The sequence below is a fragment of the Passer montanus genome, unplaced genomic scaffold (genome assembly GCF_014805655.1).
Source record: "Passer montanus isolate IOZ18808 unplaced genomic scaffold, ASM1480565v1 scaffold4, whole genome shotgun sequence".
Lineage (NCBI taxonomy): Eukaryota > Metazoa > Chordata > Aves > Passeriformes > Passeridae > Passer > Passer montanus.
The window spans coordinates 7,586,214-7,610,627 of record NW_024368818.1 but is presented as its reverse complement, the minus strand read 5'-3'; the positions used below and the strand labels follow the sequence as shown (position 1 = coordinate 7,610,627).

The following is a 24,414-nucleotide window of genomic DNA, read 5'->3' as shown; positions in this document are numbered from 1 at the left end:
CCTGATGCATCACCTTTTATATTTACTGTCAGTAACCCTTAGGACGCGAATCAAATCTCTGTCCTTAACAAGTGCTTTTCCCTTGGGATATTGGGTCCATATCCCAGTACCCCTCAATTTTTTTTTCTTAAATATTTCTAGATTTGTGTTTTCACTTGTCTTTTCACTGATCAGTGAAATCAGAAGAACTTAAGAAAATTAAAATAAGATGCCTCTGAGCTAGCCTTTGACATAGCAGCTAGGAAGGGAGAAGAAAGATTCATGCTTGCTTCTTAGTGCTTTACCAGTTTGTACTATGCAGTTTATTGGAGTTCAGTTCTGTCTCTAAAGGCAAATTCTAGTAAAGAATTGTGCTGAACAGATTAGCCAGAGAAACCAATAGGTCAGGAGATATATGTGCTTTATCTTCTCTTTCAGTGTTGGGATTCACTCTAGGTTTTCAATCTATAAGAGATCTAAGAGCTACCACAATCCTATTTAACAGAAGTGTTGTTTTTATATTGTTTTCCTTGCACTAACAATGAGATCCTCATGTGCTGTTTCTGCCTTCTGATGTCTATTATATTATCTCATTTTCAGTCTAAACAATGAATCCTGTAGTAAATGTATTTACAGAATGTTTTAAACATGCAAAAAAAAATAAAAAAAAGGGATGCATTTTTTAAAGCATTGGTACAGTGCTTATTCCAGTCGGAAACTTTGATGGAAATTGGATTAAGCCTTTAATATTCTGCAGGCATTTCTCAGTTGATTTGCCAAAGGCACTTCTTTAAAAACTGTCTGCCATTCCCAACAATTTGTTGCTTAGCTGTCAAGACCACCCTAGCAATAATGTGGCAAATCTATTTCTTAGCTTTTTTCTTTATTACACAAATGGAAGTTATGAATGAAGGTTCAACATTATTCCCAAGTTTTAAATTTGGCCTTCTAATAGAATCCTGCTGTTGTGCGCTCTTTATTCTGCCATGTTGACCTAGAACAGATTGGACCCACAGTGATGTAGGAGGGAAAACAAAATCTTAAATTGATTTTCTAGGGATTCAAAGATATTTCTTTGGAGAGATTTATGCATGGGGGAGCCAATGTGACTGGATTTCAGCTAGTGGATTTCAGTACCCCAATGGTAACTAAACTGATGCAGCGCTGGAAGAAACTGGACCAGAGAGAATACCCAGGATCTGAGACCCCACCAAAGGTACTTCTCAATCTGAAGCACTACCAAAAATATCACTTCAGTGTGCTAATTTCTGTTTAACATTGTTGAATACATGAATAAAAACTTTAATATTTAGGCAGAGGAGAAGGCAATTGATCTTACTATTACTGGCCATTAATCATGACTATCCTTACATTTGTATGGTGGAAATGAAAACTGCAACACATTTTGCTGATGTACTTAAATGTCTGTTTTCGCTTGTTCTCCAAGTTCACCCCTTTACCGACAGCAGATAAAGGTCAAAGGCTTAACTGACAACTTAATTTCAATAAAATTTACATTAATTAGTCTAATTACCTAGGTTTCTCTGGAGTGCAGCTCTTTCCTGACAGATTAATTCTTCTGGATATTACTTTAACTGTAAATTTGCTACCTTTAAACTTTCATATGGGGTTTCCTCTGGAAATTTTCCACTCAAAACCTCATGTGAAAATCAGATTCAGGCGTGATTTTAAAGTTAAATCTCATCCCAGAGTTCTTCTATCCTCATCCTTCACAGATTGAAAAAAAAATATTTTTTGACATATGATTTTCCTGGCAGGCAAATCACAACACAGCTGTGAATATGACTTCAACGAAGTAGTTCTGTTATTATATGCACTAATGCATACCACACATGCTTGAAAATGGGCCCCTTTGTGCTGGGCATTATGCAAAGATAAGCAACCAGCCCTCCCTTGGCTGAGACATTGGTGGCTTGGTAAAGTCTAGAAAGAGCATCAACATGGGTATTACAAGACATAGCTACAGAATTCAGTGACACTCCAAAAATTTATGTTAAAAAAAACAGCAAAAACCAAAAAGAAACAAACCAAAACCAAGAGCTTGGAATGCAGACATCCCCAGTTACGGGTGACAGGAAAAATTCTACCTGTAGGACTCCTTGTGACAAAAGCAGGATTATTCTGTCTGCTACTGAGAAGTCAGCATGATTAATTGGAATCACACATAATTCATCTCGGGATAACCAAAATTTGAGGCTATAAAGATAAATCATGTCTCAAAGACCTTATAATCTGCAAGACAATGGAAAGGAAGGAAATTAGATTTGAATAGTGGTATTTGAATTTTGGAAGTTAGCATGCATATCAATAGCAGCCCTGGGCACATGAACAACTCGTCCTGATGCACTGTTTTTATCAGAGGACCATACTGAGAAAGCACCCCTTTGTTTCTGTGGCTCCAGGCTAACATCTGCCAAGACTTGTTCTAAATGTTTCGTTTGGCGTGTTATCAACCTAGACCAGTTGCTGTAGTTAGTGTAGAAACACAGACTGCTTGGGGTATCAGGAAGAGATCCAACACAGGTTTTCCAATAGGAAGAATCTATTCCTGATCACTCCTTAATAGTTCCAGTAGCCTGGATGTCTGCTCATCATCTGTGCATTTTTTTCAGGTTTTTTTTTTTCCTCAGTGACTTACTGTTTCCTTCTTTTCTTTTGAATAAGTTGAGTGGATGGGGTTATTGTATACTGTATTGTATAAGTCAAGTGAAAAAAAAAAAAAGGAAAAGTATTTGAATATTTCAAGTTTAATTTGTTTTCTTTTTAATTAATTCTTAAGATGCAGATTTTTCTACCCTTAGGAAATACAATTTTAAATCTGTACCTACTGAAATGTCCTACATTTGTCCCTTAGACAAAATGGCTTTTGATTTTGAGGAGAGCTGTTTCCTAAACGCAGATATAGAAACTGCTGTATAATGAATCAAACTAGAATTATCTTGAAACAGCAGAATTTTTTTGTCAACTCTGAAGGACTGTGTTTGTCCATCTATTTAGTATACATCTGCACTGACATATGATGGAGTGCTCGTGATGGCTGAAACTTTCCGTAATCTTAGAAAACAGAAAATTGATATTTCAAGGAGAGGAAATGCTGGTGATTGTCTTGCCAACCCTGCAGCCCCATGGGGTCAAGGAATTGATATGGAGAGGACATTAAAACAGGTAAGAGGAGGCTTTATTCTGGGAATCTTTTAGAATGTTGGATACCAGTTGCACCTATATGACTTGACAAGGGTAGTAATAGGAGAGGGAAAATTATTTTTTCCTTGAAAATTGGAAGTAGCTTGGGCTGTTCAGGTTCTGATTTGTAACTTGGAATGAAGGCAGAAAGGTACTACTATTTGAAGCTACTGTTAGAATCTTTTGAGACAGTTGGAACCTCCTCCACTGCACTGCTGAGTTCGTTTGTTACTATTGCAAATAACCTGGCTGTACAGATATTGTCATTTAAGAAGAAAAGATATAACCACATAATATAACCTCTCACATATGTTTCTGTCATCTTCAATAAAAGTAGACTTCTCCCAGGGAAATCACATAGGTAGTTTTGGGTTTTTTCTTTAAAAATAAATAACCCAGAGCCATGGGTTATTTCAGGATTTTGAATTCCTGATGAATATGGATGCCTAGAAAGTTCCAGATCTCTGTCAAGATGATTTAGCCTTTCCTTTGAATGGGACAGTAACAAAAAAAAAAAAAATTCTGCAGTAGAATTTAAATCATTGCAAATGAGCAGACTCCTCTCAGGAGAAACTGCCGAAGAGAAGTGACTGCTGACAGAGCTGGCAGCTCCATGCCTGGAAGCCAAGGTTTCAGTCCCGGAGAAAAATCAGCAGATAGAAATGGACAGAGGCAAACAGTAAGTGATTTCAAGCCACATCCAGACTCTTAGGGAGAGAAATAAAGCATTTTGTATGCTTCACGTATTCTGTGCACATGCACAGATCTGTAACAATTGAGAGAAACATTAAGTCAGGCTTCTGTGCTCAGGCAGACAGCAGGAGACTTCAAATTCTGCCAAAGAGGTTTTCGTGGCCAGATCCTGGTAAAATCAAAGCCATCAGCAATATGGCCACAACTTCTTTGGGACAAGGACCACAGCTTGGGTATCCTTCAGTGACACAATAAAGTGCTGAAAGAAAGAAAAAATGCTCTGGTTTCAGCTGCAGCATTGGTGGTGGGAAACTACCACAGCCAATTGTAAGGCTTCACATCTGACCTTCTTCATTCTAATGCTTTGAAAAAACCCTTTTCAAGCCCTATCCATATCAGCCCTGTATCATTTTCCCTCACAGTAAACTGCTTTGCAGGGGCTAAGGTTGTTGTCAAGTGGGAGTTGGAGCTAAAAAGACACGTGAGCTCAGGACAAACTTCCTTCAGGTTTTTTCATATGCCCCCAGGAGTGATGAGAACAGTAATTCTCTTTAGAGAATTCAGATTCTCTTTAGAATCTGCAGCTGGAAGGTGTTGATCTGCACAGCATGAAAGAAGGGAAGGTCCACTTTTTGTCTTTGTTAGCAGTTAGATACTTACATATCTAAGCCTGTTTTGAGCATGGTTTGACAGGAAAAAAGAATATAAAGTAGCCAACTTTATTTCTTTGAACTGTTCTACAGTAGGGTTCTTATGGTAATCTAAGGATGTAGCCATGATAACTTGTACTGCTCTGTGACTTTTGAAATAAAAAGCATAAAGCTGGATCTTCACAATGGATTTTCTTCCATTTGTAGGTTCGAATACAAGGTTTGACCGGAAATGTTCAGTTCGACCACTACGGGCGCAGAGTCAACTACACCATGGATGTCTTTGAGCTGAAAAATACTGGCCCTAGGAAGGTTTGTGCTGACATTGCTATCCTGATATCATAGAAATGAGCTGTGTATGATGAATTGATTATGCAAACTTATATTAAAGTGGACTCTGCAGTTTGAAAAGGTAATGCTTAGTACATGGATATTTCTGGTGAAAACAGGTTTAGCTGCTTTTTCTACTAGATGTTATGATTCAGTGCTTCAAATTGGAGAACACAAAAACAAGTGTGCATCTTGGAGTGGTGGGATGCCAATCAGTCAGGCATACTAATGAATACCAGCTGGATGACATGTTGCTAGGCTGCTGGCTGATGGAAAATGGTCAGAATTCTGAGTGGTAGATATTTCTTGTATCTTATCCCAAGACTCCTGTCTTGAAAATTACTTGCATTTTTAAGCAAGTTGATTTGTACATTCTGTGCAAACATGAACCATAGGCTGTAACCAACACTGGGCTTTTAAGGATGAAAGGACAGAAGAGGAGAGAGGAGGAAGAGAGAATGACCTGAATACTTGCATTTTCTGAAATTTATTGCAGTATCTAATCCTGTGTGCTTGATTGGCTTCGTTGTTTGCAAGCAAATGCACATTAATACATGTCTAAGCAGATCCTTCATGTCTGAATGCTCATTATCACTCATCCCAATCACTTTGAAAATATAAGCTTGGGTACTTTGTTGATCCTTTCTCTTCTGTGCTGAAATTTGTCCATTTATCATAGTATAAAACAAATAAGAGCAGAGAACATACTCAAGCTCAAGAATTTTCTTTTTTTTTGACTCGTCACAACAAGAAAAGGGGACAGGTGATGGTGAATAGGGCACTCATGGTTGCTGGAGTAGGCCCAAAACAATCAAAATTGAGTTAAAGAGTCCTCTGCTGTTGGCCAGAGGTGACAAGTGCAGTAAATACTACCAGGTGAACTGTGTGTCCCTGGAGACAGTTACCTGCCACATAGCTGAGGAGGCAGAGTGTTAAACTGCAGACCCAGAGCAGAATTACACACTTGGATGAAAAACTTGCCACTATATCACAGTATAGAGCCACAGACCAAAGCAAAGCATGGGCCTGCATATAAGGCCTGTTGGTGCAGTTGCCTTTTGAAAGTGTGACAGATGGCTGAAGAAGAAATTGGAAAAGGTGAGTTTGTCTTTCCTTTTTTGGAAAGTCTGCTGTCTTGTGAAAAAATGTGTCTGATCTTACTACCAGCCCAGCTTCCTTCCAGCCTCCATGCCACACCATTGCCAGCCAGGAGGATATATGGATGGCTGGGGTACACTGGAGGAAACAGTGAATTATGACCTTTCCATCCCCTATTCCCTCTTGTACAGGAGGAAAGGCAAGGTGCAAAGAGATGTGTTTAATTATGTCACAACTTCAGTAACTCATGAAGGAATTTGCTTGTCAGCAAACTTTTGAAAAGAGTTGATGTTTCAACCTTTGTCACCCATTATGGGAGAGGTGTCTGGCACCACTGCAGGGTTGTCCCCATCCTCTCTTCTTGCCTGCAGTTTAAGGGGAGGGTGATTGCAAACAGAGGAGCTATGTCTGAGCTGTGCTAGAGGCCCAAGGTGCTTTTCTTTCCTTTTAGTCATGCCTTTCTGCTACTCCTAAGTCTATACCTGTATTTGACATAACAAGTCATAACAGCTTTGACAGATCTGGCTATTCACAAGAACTTATTTCACATGTATGAGATAGTGCTTTATATGTGGTTGCCGGACCAGTTCTGTGGTCCAGCCTGACAAATCCTATATAATATGTGAGAAATGACTGTACTTGATTGGACTAAGAGGCCTTCACTATTAATGTCTTCTTCTCATGTCCAACATAACATGACTTATGAGTCACCCAGCTGCCTTTCCAGTCAGAGTAATGCATGGCTCTAATCTTTAGGAAAGTGATTTTTGTTGCCCACAGCTTTGAATATGTGAAGAGACCATTAAAAAACAGCACAGCTAGAAAGAGGCAGACTTCCACATGATTTAGTAAAAAAGGAAATATTAGCCTATGCTCACGTTAGTTTCTAGTTTCATTTATGCAGCACTTCTTACTTGGTTCTTCTTTGCAGAGCAGTAACAAAACGTGCTGGTGAGGGGAAAGGGTAGGAGGACAAGGATCGCAGAGGTGTAATGGAATGGCTCCTGTGACTGGAGGGTTGTGATCAAGTGATACAGGCTTTACACTGGTGCCCAGGGACTGGACCAGAGCCAATGAGCACAAACTGAAACACAGGAGGTTCTTTCTGGATATCAGGAAATACTTTTTTCATACTCTGAGAGTGACCAAGCATTGCCACAGGTTGTGCAGGGAGGTTGTGAAGTCTTCATCCTTGGAGACATTCAGGAACCATCCAGACACAGTTCTGGGCAACTGGCTTTAGGCTGAACAAGAGGTTTGACCAAATGACTTCCAGAGGTCCCTTCCCAGCTCAGTAATTCTGTAATTGTGTCATTCACCATGCATCCTGTCACCAAAATAAAAAAAACAAAATGGAAAATAAAGAGTAAACAAAGTATATACATTACATTGCATGCATAAGGCAGTCTAAGATTTGGCTTCTGGATTCCAACTTGGCAACATGAAAATTAGTTACCAAAACATTTCAGTATTCTCTTGCTGTCAGTGGCATGTGAGCTCCAACAGGATCACTTCTGTGTTACTAAAGGTGCACAGGCCTTCAGAAAAGACTCTGTACATTCAAATGCCAAACTGTTAATGGCAAATTTACTTTGAGGCAAATATTTTTGCAGTATTTTTTTTCCTAAAAGATTAATTCAGCCTCTGTATAAGTGGATGCAACTGCTATGAAGTTCAATTGCAACCCAAATAGAATTGGAGGTACTTTCATAGCTAAATTCAATCCTGTCCTTTGAGGATTTTTTTCCTTGTGGAGCTGAGGTATTTATGGGAAAGCATACTGTTATTTAGTGCTCTTAGAGTGACTGTGTATCTCTATACTTTTATACAACTGTCATGACATATCTTTCATATTTATTCAGTAATCTAGTTTCCAAGTTACTTTAGTGCAGGTTAGCACTGAATATATACAAGCTCACACCAATGCACAAAAGCTGAAATTCCTTTAAAAGATGCCTGTCATTTCTCAAATAAAGCCTTTATATCTGTCTGAATTTTCATATGGTACTTACTTCTGTAGCACAGTATATCATTCATTTTCTGCTTTCCTTCTGAACTTTATAGCAGTGAAGAATTGCACAATGAAAAATCATCATTCACTATCATAATAGTTCCCCAAACTGACAGATTTTGGAGTACATATTTTGCCTTCAGCTGGTCACACTTTTTTGACAAGAACTCCAGGTTTTTTAATAATCAATTTTATCTGTGGCTGTATGGCTGCCTGGGTGAAAAAGAATATTTGTTATAAATGCATACTACTAGGAAGAAAACCTTCCTCTCCACTATATCAGCACTGCTGACACTTCCTGTTAGCTTCAGACACCTAAATCAAGGCTCCAGTGCTGTAAGAGCAATCTCAAAAAGAAAAGGATCATTTCAACTAAATATACCAGAACCTGTTGTGTATGCACAGTTTGTGCATGTTTGCTTCACATTGAAGTTCTGCCTGGAGCCCACTTTCCATTAAAATTCCTGTTCCTCTTCTAGTAAGATAAACAAGATATTCCTCTCTCCCAACTCTTGGTCTTGTGCACTCCTAATTAACCAAGGAAGGGAGCAAGGGGCAGTTGCTGCTGACTCGTCCCCAGGTGCTCCCAGAAACTGAGCTGTGCCTAGTTCAATTGCATCTCTTTGACAGCAACCTTTTAGATCATGTGTCTGTTAAATCATGCTGGGAAGAAAGATCAGTCTCCCAATTCATTAGGCTCTCAGCAAGCAGGGGAGCCCCTTGAGGTGGGATTTGAGCGCTGTGCTATTGACACGTTTGTGTTCACGTTGTCCGTTTGACATGGAGCTGAGTGCTGTCAGTGCTGGGCCAGAGGAAGAAGCCCCAGCAGCCTTGTCAGTGGATGCACAGACAGCCATGATCTGTCTGCAAAAAGAGAATGGGCAAAAAGGGGAAAAAATTAGGTTTGGGGGTTTTCTTCCACAGGATTACAAGGACAACTGATTCAAATCTGACCCTAAAGAAGTTAATTGCCAGCAACAAACAAGGGCAGCTGTTTTACCTTAAAGCTGCTCAGGGAAGGGTTATAGCAGCCTAAATGCAGCCAAGGAGAGAAAAAACTGATTTGTTCCACCTCCCTGTAGGCACTTTCCAGAGATATATTTAGGAAGAATTCAGTCTCACCATGCTTTGCAGTCAGTGGGAAAAGCAAGCACCTTTCTAGGAAGGATGCTTATCCTGCATGAGCTGAGTCACTGTCTGCTGGTACTGTCTGTCCTGTGAGTGTAAAAAAAGCACAAATAACAGGGTTTCTAATGTAGGTAATAAAAGGTCAGTGCTAGCAGTTAAGTGGGACAAGCCCAGTATAAATCTTGGAGCTGGGGTCTCCTGGGAAGCCTATGATGGAACAAGGAATTGAGATCAGCCATGGGATTGCAAAACTGTCATCCACATGTCTTTCATTCCTCAGTCTAAGACCAAAACATTTGGAGGACTAATAAATTAAAATATTCTTGTGGGGAGAAAAAATTCTTATATCTCATTTATGCCCCAGGAAGGATTCAAGCTAATGAAAACGGGATTTACCTTGTGTCTCTGGTTGAAGTAAGTAGCTCAGATCATTCAGGAGCAGCAAAGTGGAGGGGACACCAGGTCTGTCTCTGTGCAGCAGGGGTGCAAGGGGGTACACCCAAAGTAATAGATGCATCCTCCCATGTCTAACATGACAGCACTTCCTTTGGACAAAACCATCTTTGGATCACTCTTGTTCTTATAGTAGTTTGTATTTGTAGTTACTCAGAATGTAGACCTTACTGCAAATGATACACGTTTTGTTTTGCAGGTTGGTTACTGGAATGACATGGATAAATTAGTTTTGATTCAGCATGAACCTACACTTGGAAATGACACTGCAGCCATTGAGAATAGAACAGTAGTTGTCACTACAATTTTGGTAAGGTGTTTATTTTTTTTTAATGCTTATACTGGTGTGTGACACAATCTCATTTCTAGTTACGCAGTTATGATCAAATTTAGTCTGCCAGTTCCTAGGTTGGTGGGAGGATGAGAGCCATACATCTTAATTATACTGTCATGTCTGCACAGATTTTTTTTGGTATGTATTTAATATAATGATTCACTTCAAATCAAGTTTTAAAAATTGAGTTGTGGTAATTTTTTTCTTTAATTCAGTCTTTTCCATTTTTTGCTAAAATAAGTCTCAGAGATACGAGTTCTTACAACCTCTAATTGATAAATCTTGTCTCACAGAACACTGGAAGAAAAGAAAAACCCAAAACTTTTAAATGACAGAATAGAACAGAGGGTATAAAATGAGATTACTGTAATGCCGGTGTCCTTTTTTCCTGGTAAATTACAAACTCAATAATTGTCTTTAGCAAGAGCTAAAGCTCTAAGTAGTATGGTTCAGTCAGCCAGTCAAAACTGGATTATCTGTTGTTAATTGTAAATGAAAACATGAATTTAGTAAATGCATTCTTAATGTTCATTCAGCATTGCAGTAAAATTTCCATTTTAATAAAATCTATATAGATTTGGAGTTTGATTTTTCAGGATTATTGTGTTTTTAAAGAGTGGTTGCAAATGAGAATGAGTTGCTTCATTCATTTACATTTTTAATTCACAATTTTTCAAAACAATTGATTCTTACAAATCTGTATTTTAAACAAAATATTTAATATTTTTTTTTCCTCTGAAGTCAGATATGCCCTTTAAAGCTGATGTTTATCAAAGCCAACTGGCAAAGGGTGACCTTTACATGACCGCTTTTAAGATTTTACATCTCAGTTCACTGCCCTTTTCACCTGCTTCATTTAGACAAGACATGTTAACCCAATAAACTGTGTCTCAAATGGGAAGGAATATTCTGAAGGTGTTATAAAGAAATAATTTTTCTAACTCAATACAGAGTTTAAAGTAATCCAAAGGAAAGCATCAAGACATTTTTTAACTAAGAATACTGTTAATTACCAGATTTTCAGCAGTTTGTATCAGCATTTATGCAGTAATTATGTCTTAACAAATCTCCTGTTGAAGGTTATAATTGCAGGATACAAAACAACCAAACTACTATACAGGAATTCAGAATGTAACTCCTAACCAAATTGTGTAACTTCTAATTTTATTTTTGCATGGGAAATTTTAAATATATGTATATTTTTCCTAAAACAATAAAAATAAAAAAAAAAAAGACACGGTGATGGAAAAAAAATATACTTCAGTACAGTCCTCCTCTTTTCAGCCTCTGATGAAGAATCCTATTTTAAGAAATTGATCAAGGAAGAAAAGAGTCCCAAGATGCTGCGAACATTCCTAACTAAGGCTCAAGTATTAACCACCAGTCTAGTAACATTGAGCTAATTTTTCCATATGGATTACTGTTCCTCTGACTGGATGACCAGGCACTGAACCACCAAGAAAAGTTCTGTGACTAATCTGAAATGTCTAGAACAGATGATGTTAACCTTCAACTTTGCCAAGCTGAGAAGAGAACGATGTGAATTACAAGCTTTCAGTCGAAATTTTCCTCTCAAACCAATCCTGATACCTTTGACTGAAGCTCTCACACATGAATACTGTAATTTCCATAAATAGCTCCAAGCTTAGGAGAAGCAAGTAAAATACAATAATGAAAAGTAATAGAAAAGTTTCTGTTCACCAGAAAGGAAAAAAAAGAAAACAAGAAAGCTTTTAAAATGTGTTATCTTGCCTGTCCTGTTTGCATTGAAGCATTTTGATGTGCATAATAAATGTTATCTTCAAAAGAACTTTTCCAGCCCCTGTATTGAAGGGACTGGTGGGGTCATTTGCAAAACCAAAAAGCTGAATTAATATTCCAAAGCATGCCCTGTGTTTATGCAGCATGTCATTTTTGGATAAATGCAGTTAATTGAAAGCAGCACAGCTTCTTGACCAAAACTGTCCCCTTTCCATGTTTCAAAATCACAGTGCAAGAGAAATATATTGGAATTTGGTTTGAATAAGAATATATGGTGAATTCTGCCTTATCATGCCCATCTCCCATGTACTCTTCTGGGTGCTGTACACATGATGCTGAAGGCAGAATAGAACCATGATTCTTAATATTGGCCTGCTAGGACAACGTATTTAGTATCTGCAAGCATATGATCACACACACAAAGAAACATTTAACTAGAATAACTTTCAGATTCCTGTTATTTTTTTCTTCTTTGTTATGTTGCAAATGCCTCAGAGACTTTTTCACCTCTTCATTGCCCTCTTCATGTTGAAGGGAAGTTGAACCATTGTAGATGACACATTTAATTCTGATTGCATGCATATTTTCCAACATAAAACTGAAAAGCTTCTGCAAGCAGTGCTGTCAGATTTTTCAGTCTTCAAAGACAGATGTCATGGCAGCATAGGAAAAGCTTACAGGTTTTCAGCATGGCTCGCTTTAATTTTTGCCTAAAGCCAAATAGCACAAGTTGATTTGTCCTCTGTTTCTTCGGCTTTTATGTGTCTATGCTTACTTTGCTGTAGTGTGGCTGTATGCCTGTTGCATAGAAACTGCATTATAATGAATCAGCTCTGCACCCAGAGAACTTAGTACAGTGTTTTCTCCTTGGCAAAATGTTTTCTTTGTTTGTAACATAGTGAGAGCACGTAGAAGTTATTTTACAAATTTGGTTTAGGCTCTCAGCCCTATCCCCAGTTAGCTACATGGTGCAGAGCAGCCCAGGGAGAGGAGGCAGCAGGGGGCAGCTGATGTTCTTTACCAACTGCCATTTCTAGCTCTTGTTCTGCACCTCGTGTGATGCACAGCCTCCTGCGCTCTGCAAAGGACAGATTTCCTACTTGTGCAGAGGCAGTCCCTTTGGGGTGGGATGGTAACATCTCCAAATGCACAGCAGGCTCATTGCATGACTGGAGAAGGGCTGGTCTTTGCAGCCCTGCTCTAACACTGAGGTAAAACACGGGACTTGTCTAGCTAGGGAGAATGATCATCTCTAGTTTTACAGGTTCAGAAATATGGTCCCAGGTTGCTGAGGTAGAGTTTAGGGAAGTAAGCTCAGAAGACTAATCCAAACTCTTCAATACATTTCATGATAGAGCCAACTCTGTACTTAACTCTGAGACTGCAAAACGTAAAAATCACAGAATTCCTTAAAAACCAAAGCTTGATGATGAGCTGCATCTGCATTGTGGCTTACAATATGTGAATGAGATGTCCTTGGTGTTGGCGGATTAAGTTTCAAGGGCAGGATCCAGTTCACAACCAAGTCACCGAGATGTGGATGACTTTACAAAGGGTATTGATTCAGTTGCATTCAGTGACATTCAAGATGCTCTAGGATACACAGCCTGTCCCCCATTTCTTACACCAGCAGAGTGACCCTTGCCTGTCTCATGCTGTATATGTGACCTCTCCCTCTGGATGTTTTAGCTGGTGTATGTACTTTTCCAGGCATGTGGGGTAAGTTTTTCCCCAAGATTGTAATTCCACACAGATTTAGAAATTGATTCAGTGGCCTATAGGTGGATGCCTTATACTGAGGGTATCAGACCTGTCTGTAAAAGGCAGGCACAAAGCACCTGCAGAACAGCACCTTGGGGTCAAGCAGGTCACCGTAGGGCATCGAAGATGATAGGCAATTTCATTAGGTGACTGAGAATCACCATCACTGTTTTGACTGATATACTCTTGATAGAGTCTTACCTCAGAAATTCTAATTATAGCCTTTTTTCACATAATAGAAAGATATTTTTTCATTAGAAACTTTATTAATTAAATTCTTCAGTAGACTGGAGAAAAAAATGAAGTTTGTTGCATGAAAATAATAAAGACTTCAAACCGAATCCTGGACACTTTATTCAGAAGAAAAAAAAAAGAAAGAAAGAAAAAGTCACCAAAAAAACTTCCACTGATACTTACAGAAGTTTCTTTCAGAATAAAGTGTGATAATGTGTCCCACACCTGTTCTAAAAATCAAAAATTTCCTTGCACAGATATTTGTCACTTTTACAAATTATTTTTGCAATGGTGAATATTTTGAAATCCACTTTGGAATAGGAGAACCAAGTTTAGATCTGTTTGTTATTTGGGTTAGTTACTTTGTCCGACTTCCCTTATAGTATGAATCATCAGTTGTGAGCATTTAACTGTACACATGAATTTGTGGCAATGTGGTGGAATGATCTGTTTACATCTATAAAGGTAATTGTTGCAGACATCAACTTGTATTTGCAAATGTTAAGTATTGTTATGAAATTGTGACTTATATAAGTAAAGCTTGCACCATTTCAAATATCTGTTCTGTGCTAGTCATTGGTCATTTCAATGTGGACTTTTCCTTGATTCACTACTCCATAGAATACTCTTAAGCAGCTGAAATCGTGCAAATATTGCAATGTTAAACCTCATTCGGCAGTAAGTCAGACGTTTGGTTTTTATTAGTAGGTTAAAAGCTCACAGTCCAAAAATATAGTAAGCACAAAGATGGTGGGCAGAGATAATCTTTCTATTAGACAAGATGCTAAAACTGGAAACAATGAAAAAGTAGGCCTATGTATTCAGCTATTTCAGCTGGATTAATAGAAGATAATACCTCTCCACAGACAACTTGCAGCTCTTGCATTTTTAGACTACCATGATTACACCAACATTACTACTCACTTCAAAAATGCTATTGCAATGGATTATACAAAATAAAAATTCTTTTTCAGTGTCACAGATATAAAAGTGCATCAAGATATGGCTAAGTACATACTATTGGTCAGTTCAGATATTTCATGGCTTCACAGTGTGACTTTGAAAGTTCATTTGTGTAAGTTACTTGTTAGCAAACCAGTAAAACTTGCCTTTCAGTGTTTTTTTGTTATAACAACTGAATACCTTATCAATTTGAGACATCGTCAAAGCCTGAAATGGACAGGACTTAAAACTAGGGAGGTGAATGGGGAAGAGAAACAATGTGGTACCTCCAGGTACCCAGCAGATCCCTGTCAGATCTTAGTGGTCACTCGACTGCATGGGATGGCCTCTGCTTGTACCTACCAAGGACAGTATTGGGCCACCCCACTTCCCTTGTCTGTGTTCCCTCACAGAACTCCTGGGTAGAAGGGCTGAAGTTCACTTAACTTCTAACAGAAAAATTGAGGCATCTGTCACTTGGCTTTGCTGTGCAGAAACATTTAAAATGCTTTTTTGCAGCAGCCCTGCCAGTAGTGAGGTGCAGGCAGAAGGGCAGTGTCTGGGTTTTGGAAGAAGGAGCAAGCTGATCTGGCATCCACTGTGCCTGTCTTCTTTGAACCCGTAACCAGAATTATCTCCTGGTGTGACTCTAGTTGCATGCCTTTGGCTGGGGATTTATGGCTGAATCAGAAGAGCTGACTGGCCTTTGGAAAGTAAAATTGCTTTTGAGGTGCAGCAAACAATGTAGCTGAAGCTTGTAAGGAGAGTTGACAAATGTGGGACAGTGGACAGACTTGGTTACCCTTCTAGCAAGCAGTTGGCTAAATCACAGACAGGACAGAGTATTTTTTACCTCTGTTTATTTTAAACTTTTTTGTGTGTAATGGCATATATGGAAAGGCACAGATTTTGGCTCTTCCTATCATATGAAAAAAAAGCCTTTGTGAGAGAGGAACATTTTATTTATGTGGCCAAAATACTTCCAAAAATCAAGAACTTCTGCAGAGGTCAAGATCTCCCTGCTTTTCTCCCTCTCTCCCTCTAGAAGACCAGTGGTTGAGATCAAGGTGATTTAAGTAGAATACACAAAAAGTACTGGCTGCTGGTAATACTCTGCAGTTTTCCTTTGAAGATGCAAACTCCATAGAGGCAAAGGCACTCATTGCAGTGCACCCATGTAACCTCCCTTGTTAGACACCTAATAAAGGTTACAAAACTGTTGTTGCTTACAGATTATGTTCTTGTAGTTTCAGTGAATCAGGTATTGCTGCAGTGCATGTTTTAATTTATTTTTATTCTTGTGCTAATTATGTCTGTAGGAAAGATGGGAATGGGGCAGAATACTACCAAGGTTAGTGTCAAAAGACCAACATTTTCCAGGGAGCAAAGAGAGGACTTAAGTTACCAGTATTTTGTGATGTAAATTCAAAAAAGGGTGACCCAAATAACACTTTATATTAGGCAAATATTTCATCTGCAACTGGCTCTGAATATGAATTATGTGAAGTAATTTAAAACACCATCAGAAAGTATAGTTTTGCTTAATAATTTCTAAAGTCTGAATTCACACAGAGCTAACAAGAAAAATTACCTAGATTTCCCAGTTGCATAATGTTCACTATTGCGATAGTATGGTTTTAAGGAATTCAAGATCCACTCTTCAAGACAGGTTTTACTCGTTCTCAATGGCACTCACTGTCCCAAAATATTTGGTGCTTCTTTTTCATACAACATGTAAAGTCACTGTCTACTTAATACCATTCTTCTCCATGCATATCACTTAAGTTAATCCTAAACGACCTTGAAGAATCTGCACTGTTTATTTTAAAGGGAAGATGCATATTTTCTTGGGAGTATATTTCTATGTTCTCACTAAAATGTACGTAGCCATTTAGGAACTATATGTTCTAAACCTCAAGAAATGAAGTCACTCAGGCTCTGCATCTGAAATTACATCGGCAGTAATCCCACTATGTTAGAGGATGTGCTTACTCACTGGAGTCAGAAATCTGCATTGTACCTTCATGATCTCACAGCCCTATGCACTGTATAGGCCCAACCTCTATTCATGCTTTAAATTTAGCATATACCGCACTAAGGTCTTTGATTTAAAACAAAGTAAGGTCAATAGTTCTTGTGAAATGTATAACCCAAATTAGAGCATATCTTGTCAGAAGGATTTCTGTTCATACATTTTAATTTAAATGTGCTAATACTGTCCATGAACTTTTTATAATTTGTGTGTTGTTCAGTCAGCTCATGACATGCTTGGTTTTTTTCAGGCTATATTCGGTACACTTCTCCTTTACAGTTCTACTTCTTTCATTATAGGAAGCCCCATATGTTATGTTCAAGAAAAACCATGATACGTTTGAAGGGAATGACAAGTTTGAAGGATACTGTGTAGATCTGGCATCAGAAATTGCAAAACATATTGGTATCAAGTACAAAATTGCCATTGTTCCTGATGGAAAATATGGAGCAAGGGATCCAGAGACAAAAATCTGGAATGGGATGGTGGGAGAACTTGTTTATGGGGTAAGCATACCAATTTTTGAAGCAGGATTTAATTTGTCATAGTATAAGTCATAAAATAGGAAGTATATGTGCATTTTATTTAATCTTGGGGTCACAGAAAAGAAACAGAATCTTGTTTCAGGTCTGTGAGTTTCCACTTATTTTCAAGATAAAATTTAATAGTTTCATGCAAGTTCTACTTTTTATTCAATTAGTACCTTGAAACATTAGAACATCCATAGTTTGTATATCACTTAAAATTCATTCATGTTAGAGACCTATTCTTGACACACTGTAAAAATTGGTTGGGAAGAATGTCACTCATTAATTGTTTTCATGGAATGGTGGACAGATCTTTTTAAAAAGATGGGATTCTTGGTCTAGTTTGAGAAATGAAAAATCCACCATCATGCATATTAAACATAGGTAATAAACCACTACAGGCAAGTACATAATTAGGCAATTCACGATGAAGACAGACTTTTAAGACGACCATCAGTAATAAAAATTAAGATCAGACCTGGTAAGTTTAACAACTGAGAACATTAGGTTATAGAGTGCTCTGGAGAAGGATTCTTCAGAATACCATAATCATTAGCAATTCTGTTGACACATAAAGTTCCAATATTTAAAAGAAAATAGTTCCAACAAACCTAAATAAATATTTTCTGTATCTGGTGTTACCAAAAGTAGCAAAACTCAGACCTGAGCTTGCTGATGACTACAATTGCTAGTATCTGCACTGAGAACAGTTCAGAATTCTTAGAGAAGCTTTTAATTTTAGTGACAGAATAAAAAAAATCCTTAAACTACTCAGGTGTGAATATTTCCACCCATAACTCATAACATGCCTCAACCTCCCCATAATAAAATTCCTGCATACCATTTGTTCCATACCCAGTTTCATTTTTCACAATTCCATTGACAGTTCAGGCCATACGTTGCAAAGGCCTTGTGGCTTTTGTAGCAGTTCCATTTCAGTTCCCTTCTGCCAGTTTAGCATAGCTGATAAATTCTCCATTAGCATTAGTTCAAGGGAATCTGCAGAATGAGTCTCTGTGCTGCAGGAGTGTGGGAAATGTTGCCCCTGAATTTCAGGGATCTTCCTGCCCCATTGGAATGAAAAGGTTCTATCAGGTTTACAAATCTCTCCATGTTCTTTGAAGTTCATGAAGGAGACAACCTCAATTTTCTCTTTAATGAGTAGAAACACTGAATGTCACTAAGCATGTATATCTGTCTACTTCAGTGGCTTGAAAACAGTTCATCTCTTAGGATAGTAAAAGTTAAAGATTTTTCAGGATTATTTTATCAAGTACGGAGATTATTTCTTCTCTGGCTTTTAATTGCAAAAGCAAACCCATGGACATCAATGATTTTATACTAGAACGTTTTATAAATTATCCAAGAAATGTTACTATTTCTGAGAAAACTCTTGTTCATATGTACAGTTTCAGTGGCCTATCATTTAGTTGAAAATTATAGAGTAAATTTGATGTTAGACTTTCATTTTCTGTTTGTATAGGGCATTTTTTTCCTTCTTTTATCTTAAAAAATTTACCGCATCAATCCCAAATTGCCCTAGGACTAGAGTGAAATAAAAAGTGTTGTAAGGAAGCTCGCACAGACATGTCAACAACTACAGCTTTTAACAGAGCTGAAAGCAGTAAAGTTCACAGGTAAGAGGAACCTGTTGAAAATTACCCTGAAGAAGAAGGCCAGCCCAGAATACAAGGCCAACACTTCATTTTTTGTGATGGAAAAGAGTGAGGAGGAGGCTCTTTCCAGCTGTCTGTTTAGGATGGCTGCAGTCTCTTTGCAATTCTGGGACTGGGCCCTGGGAATGAGCTGCAGCAAAGCTCTTGGAGCTGCTTCTTTACTGAAATCAGCTGTTACCCAGGACATTTGCTCTGCTGTCATACGGCTCCTTGACGCTGTATCTATCCTGGTGTATGAGTGGCACCAGGGAATGTCCCTGTGCTTCAGAATTCACCTGATTAATCTGCTAAATTGCAAGAATGGTCTCCAGAACATTTTTTGGCCCATAATTACTGTCCAAAACAATTCCTGAGCCCAGCTAGACCCTGGGATTGAGCAGAGACCTTCCCCTACAAGCAGCTGGAATGAGGCCATGCAGGTTTAGAGGTCGGGTGACTTTGACAGCAGCAACGTGGCCTGTCCAGTGCTGCTGGGCTTTAAGGCAGAGAGCCACGCCAAGCTTGCTACAGGTGTAGCTTTAAAGGAAATTGTTCTTTCTCTTCTTTTAGCTTTCTGCTAAAGATTTCCACAGGGAGTCCATCAAGAGCATCGTCCCTGCAAATTCCTTGAATCCTTGCCAGACAATTTACAGAGCATCAGGTTTCTAGGCCCAGGAGAAAACAGAAAAATCAGTCAGCCAGAGACTTTGCTGCAAAGCTCTGCTAGAAGAAGAGTATGTTCATCTTCTCTGATAGATCCCCTAATCATAAACACAAGTAGTCTGAGTGGTTGGCTGTGTTTCAAGCAAGGCTTTTTATTTGCAGCCAGGACTGGGAGAGAATTTGCAACTGAATTAGCAAGTTGACAAGGTGATCTGTTTGGGAAACATTTTACAGCTTTTAATTCCCAGCCATGTTAATGGATTAACAGTTTTGCTCTGGCCGGTGAGATTGGACTCGTTCTGTACAACACAAAAGGTTCCTCTGCTCTCTTGCTCTTACCATCATACCCCAAAGCCCCTTAGCCCTATCCTTATTACTGAGAATGGACATGTGAAAATTTTATCCCATGTTCCTGTATGCATCAGAGTTTATTCTGGTACTTGGACACTCAGGTGCTGCACAGAGCAGCATAGTCATTTTCTAAACCCCATGGTTGATGTTTCCATCATGTCCCAGAGGAAACATCATATAAAATGCTGTGGGGTACAGTTTTGCTAAGATTGTACAGAATGTCATGGTGGGGATGGTGCTTATTTTCTGGTTTTGTTTTTAGCACATTATTAAAAACTACAAGGCAATCTTGGTCATTTGTCCCTGATGTATCCATATGTATGCAGTGGTCCATGTGGATTCCATTTTCCTTGATATCTAGCTCACAGAAGAAATGCTGGCTAGGCATGAAGTGCCATTAAGCACATGTAACAGGTGTTTCCAAATTCACTAGCAGTCAGCTCCAATTAAATATTAATTCTCCTGACACAGAATGCTTTTCTTTCACTGCTCAGCACAAAAGGTCACAATTCATTTCTGTTTGAATCTCTGAAGCCATGAGCTTCTGAGATTAAAATCTGTTTCTGCGTTATTTTTCTCAGATAGCTTTACTACCTCCAAAATACTTGTACCAAGCATAAATTTTATTCACAATGTTATAATGATTATATACTCTGGAGAAGAAAATGTCTCCCTCCATCAGGATCAATCTTGTCTCCTTCTATAATATTGGAATGATCCAGAATGCATCTGTACTTGGTAATGGTGGAGCCTTGATTGAAATGCTGTTACAGACACAGTTGATTTAACTGTGAAGTATCATTAGTCTTTGTCAAAACAGATTTCAATGGCAACAAAATCATTAATTGTTTTTGCACCATAGTTACATTGTTAATCATTTAAATCCATAATTATATGGTGTACATTAACTGGGCAAAGCACAAATGCTGGTAATTATCATGCACAGCTATTTTCATTATTTAGCTTTTGCAATGAAGAGTTTATGTAGGCTTTACATGGCACACAATAGTCTTGCAAAAATAATAATATGATCAGTCTGGGGGGCTGTAGTTTCTCCAATTTTTTGGCATTTAATTATGACCTAGCTATATATTTTCCTTTTAGATTTCTTGGCATAAAATTAATTTATCTAAATTTTGAATTATCTGATACTAGATCACAATTGTAAAAAATGGGTTAAGTTCCTATTTCTCCTCTTTAACGCCTTCAAGTACTGTAGGCAGCAGTTCTGATGTTGTTCAAGTTCTGCATACCCTATTTGAGCATTTAAATTTGGTAAGATAAATCCTCTCCAGCATTTCATATATAATATGCAATGTGCTAAGTAGGTATTCAAAATCTCCTCAATTCACACTAACATGGCGATGTCACTTTTCCAGCTCACACTGTGAAAACTAACAAACACCAGGAATCTGTGTTTTAACCCCAGTAGAAACCTGCAGACACAAAAAAAACCCCTGTTAGCCAGCACCTTTGAAGACCAGTGACCAGGTCTGTCATCTACACTGCATTAATGAAGATACCACTATGTGACAGACACAGAGAGGATTGGCAGGAAGAGATCACAGTTGCCATGAGTCTTTTGCTTAACTAAAGGACTCCACATTATGCATTCTTAATAATCAAAATTTAGAAATACAAAAGAAGGAATGGTTTCCTTCCTCTAAAGAAGGAAACAATTCTTCTGGAGAAAAGCTACTTATGAGTGAGATGAAAAAAAATATGCAGAAAAGCCAATAGCTCAAACAGTCTTACAGTCTTTAGACTACTGAAACTAAGTTTACTTTATAATTTTCAGGCTAGTTAAAATATATTTTAAACATGTTACCCTTCTCATAGAATAGCTGTTTTCATAAAACATCTATTTCAGCCTAATTTAGGTAATCATAAGGGATTAAGAAGCCAAATTTTTAAAAAATGCCTTGTATAACAAAATGTAAATTAAAATTCAGAGAATTAGCAGTGTTATCATAATGTTTACCTGAGACAATTAGCACCAGAAGTAATTTCTGATACCTTTGCAAAATTATTCTTTCAGATACATTGCTTAAAATGTTATATCTTTATATAAAATTTTGGTAAGTGTTTGCATCACAACTATTTCAGAATGACAGATATAATCTGATTATTAATATACAGTCATGTTAATACAAATGTGCATTTTTGGGCCATTGAATGAGTCAGTTCTTTTGAATTATTTACAATTTTAAAGCTGCCAAAATAGGTGCAATTTTTAACTACTCAATGTTTGTTGAAAATTAAATTCCATAAAACATATATGGCTCCAGATGAATTAGCATGTAAAATAAAAACCACAAATTATTTTAAATGCATTTACCTGTTTCCAAGTTGTAAGATGACAAAAAAGCTCCTTTTCAATATTTTCTTTGGCACATGAGCTATTTACATAACACTGGATTAAACTATTTGAGCACATCCTTATCTTTCAGCATGTTTAACCTCATTCAAAAAACAAAGTGTTCACAAATACAGTTACTCTCCTGCACCCATAAGCTGTGTAGAAGTCACAGAGCATGGGCTGTGCTCTGTGGCTGTACCTGGACACAGCACCATGATGATGAGCAGGACACAGGTTTCAGCAGCTCTTGCACTCTTGCATCTGTTCCCCTCTCAGAGGCGCATCCTTTGACCCACACAATTCCCACCTGAAGCATTGCTGTAATGACAGCTTTAGTGTAAAAGACAAGGCTAGGCAAGGAACAAACCTTAATGTAGTGTAGCATCCCTAAGGAGAAAAGTGATCCATTAGCTTAGCTCCAATATTCTATGGTGCATACAGACATCATTGTTAGCAGCCATAATCACCTCCATCAATAATGATTCATTCAAGATTGACATTGTCATCCAAAAAACATGTTAGAAATACATTTTAAAAATGTTCCTGACACTAGTGGGAATGGATTCAGCACACATTTTATCCTTTTATCACATTATTTTGCACACCTATTTCCTATATACTTGCCATTTTTTGCTGTTTAAAACCTAATTCAGTCTTATATAGTCTATACGTCCCTTGAGACAGCTCAATGCAGTTTGGTGGAATCACAGCAACAGTTAATCACATTTGCAGCCTCATGCCATTTGGACAACAGTTTGGTGGAATCACAGCAACAGTTAATCACATTTGCAGCCTCATACCATTTGGAGCTTTCTTGAGTCTATGAACTGCTTTACCTCAAAATATTATTATGGCTTATCAAAATATAACAATTAAAAAGTCTCTATACAGTCAGTGACAATAGGGTAATTCTCATTTTCCATTCTTTCTTGAATTCCTTTATTTAAATCTAAATTAATGCCTAAAATTGTCTTCCTATACTGCTGCTCACCTCTATAAGATTTAAGAGTCTTCTCCTTAGCAGAAAAATTAAGTATTTGTATAATTCTGTAAAAAAAAACCTGTAATGTGTATGTTTTACTGAAAGCATATTGAGTAAATGCAGACTGTGATAGAAAGAAAGAGAAAAATGCTACAAAGAGCATTTAAGCCACAGTGTCCTGATGTTAATAACATACCTTTGGAATTAGCTGCTTACCAAGTGTAAAAGCACACATCAATTAATCTATACATCTATATTTCTTTTTTCTTTATAGAAAGCAGAGATTGCTGTTGCGCCTCTGACCATCACTTTGGTACGAGAAGAGGTCATTGATTTTTCTAAGCCTTTTATGAGTTTGGGGATATCCATTATGATCAAAAAGCCCCAGAAATCTAAACCAGGAGTGTTTTCCTTCTTGGACCCGTTGGCGTATGAGATCTGGATGTGCATAGTCTTTGCCTACATTGGTGTCAGTGTGGTCCTGTTCCTAGTTAGCAGGTTTAGTCCATATGAGTGGCACACAGAAGAACCAGAGGATGGGAAAGAAGGACCCAGTGACCAGCCTCCCAATGAGTTTGGCATATTCAACAGCCTCTGGTTTTCCCTGGGTGCCTTTATGCAACAAGGATGTGATATTTCCCCAAGGTTTGTGTCAAATCTTTTTACATTTGCATTTTGTCTTCAACACTGAAGCATAAAACCTTCTTTCGTTAATTTTCCTGGCAGTGTTTTGAAGTTCATTCTTCAACCTTTTATTTTTCTTTTTTTTTTCTCTGTTTCTTTTTTAATAGCCATGACAAGAGCAACAGATAATCTACTTTAAATTTCAGTCATTACTATTATTTCACCAGTGTCAATGTGCATAAACCCCAAACAGCTGTCAGAAACAGCAGGTTTACACAGGGGAAATTCCACTGTGTTGACTTCTGAAGTACTGTGTTGTTGCTAGATTAGTTCCATTGTGTTACGGCCAAGAAATGCACACAGTTGTGCTGAATATCTGCCTTGCATCAAGGAATGTCCCACTTCTGTTTCAAGTTCTACAGTGCTGCTTCACAAATATCGCTGTCCATGAGAGACAATATTTGACTGTTTCTGAGAAGCCACAGTGTGTTGCTCCTAGAGCAACAGAGCAATGCCTCAGATCTACTACGTTTGGTCCTATAGTACATGATTAGTCCTATAATATATGATCATCTAGTAAATTATTAGTCTAATACACGCAGTCCTGAATTTCTCAACATTTTACAAAGTTCTGGAACTTTAA

General features: G+C 38.0%; 1 protein-coding gene across 4 annotated transcripts in view; it reads left to right on the top strand.

The window, feature by feature from the left end:
- GRIA4 (glutamate ionotropic receptor AMPA type subunit 4) overlaps positions 1–24,414 on the top strand; it is a 214,321-nt gene that overhangs the window by 141,129 nt on the left and 48,778 nt on the right. For 3 of the 4 annotated variants that reach the window (XM_039718279.1, XM_039718281.1, XM_039718278.1), the window contains exons 6-11: positions 1,037–1,195; positions 2,998–3,165; positions 4,734–4,838; positions 9,746–9,856; positions 16,910–17,116; positions 23,422–23,792. In XM_039718279.1, coding sequence (XP_039574213.1) covers positions 1,037–1,195; positions 2,998–3,165; positions 4,734–4,838; positions 9,746–9,856; positions 16,910–17,116; positions 23,422–23,792 — 1,121 coding nt within the window. Of the gene's footprint in view, positions 1–1,036; positions 1,196–2,997; positions 3,166–4,733; positions 4,839–9,745; positions 9,857–11,164; positions 14,197–16,909; positions 17,117–23,421; positions 23,793–24,414 lie in introns of those variants that run through there. The other variant, XM_039718280.1, reaches the window with a different exon arrangement.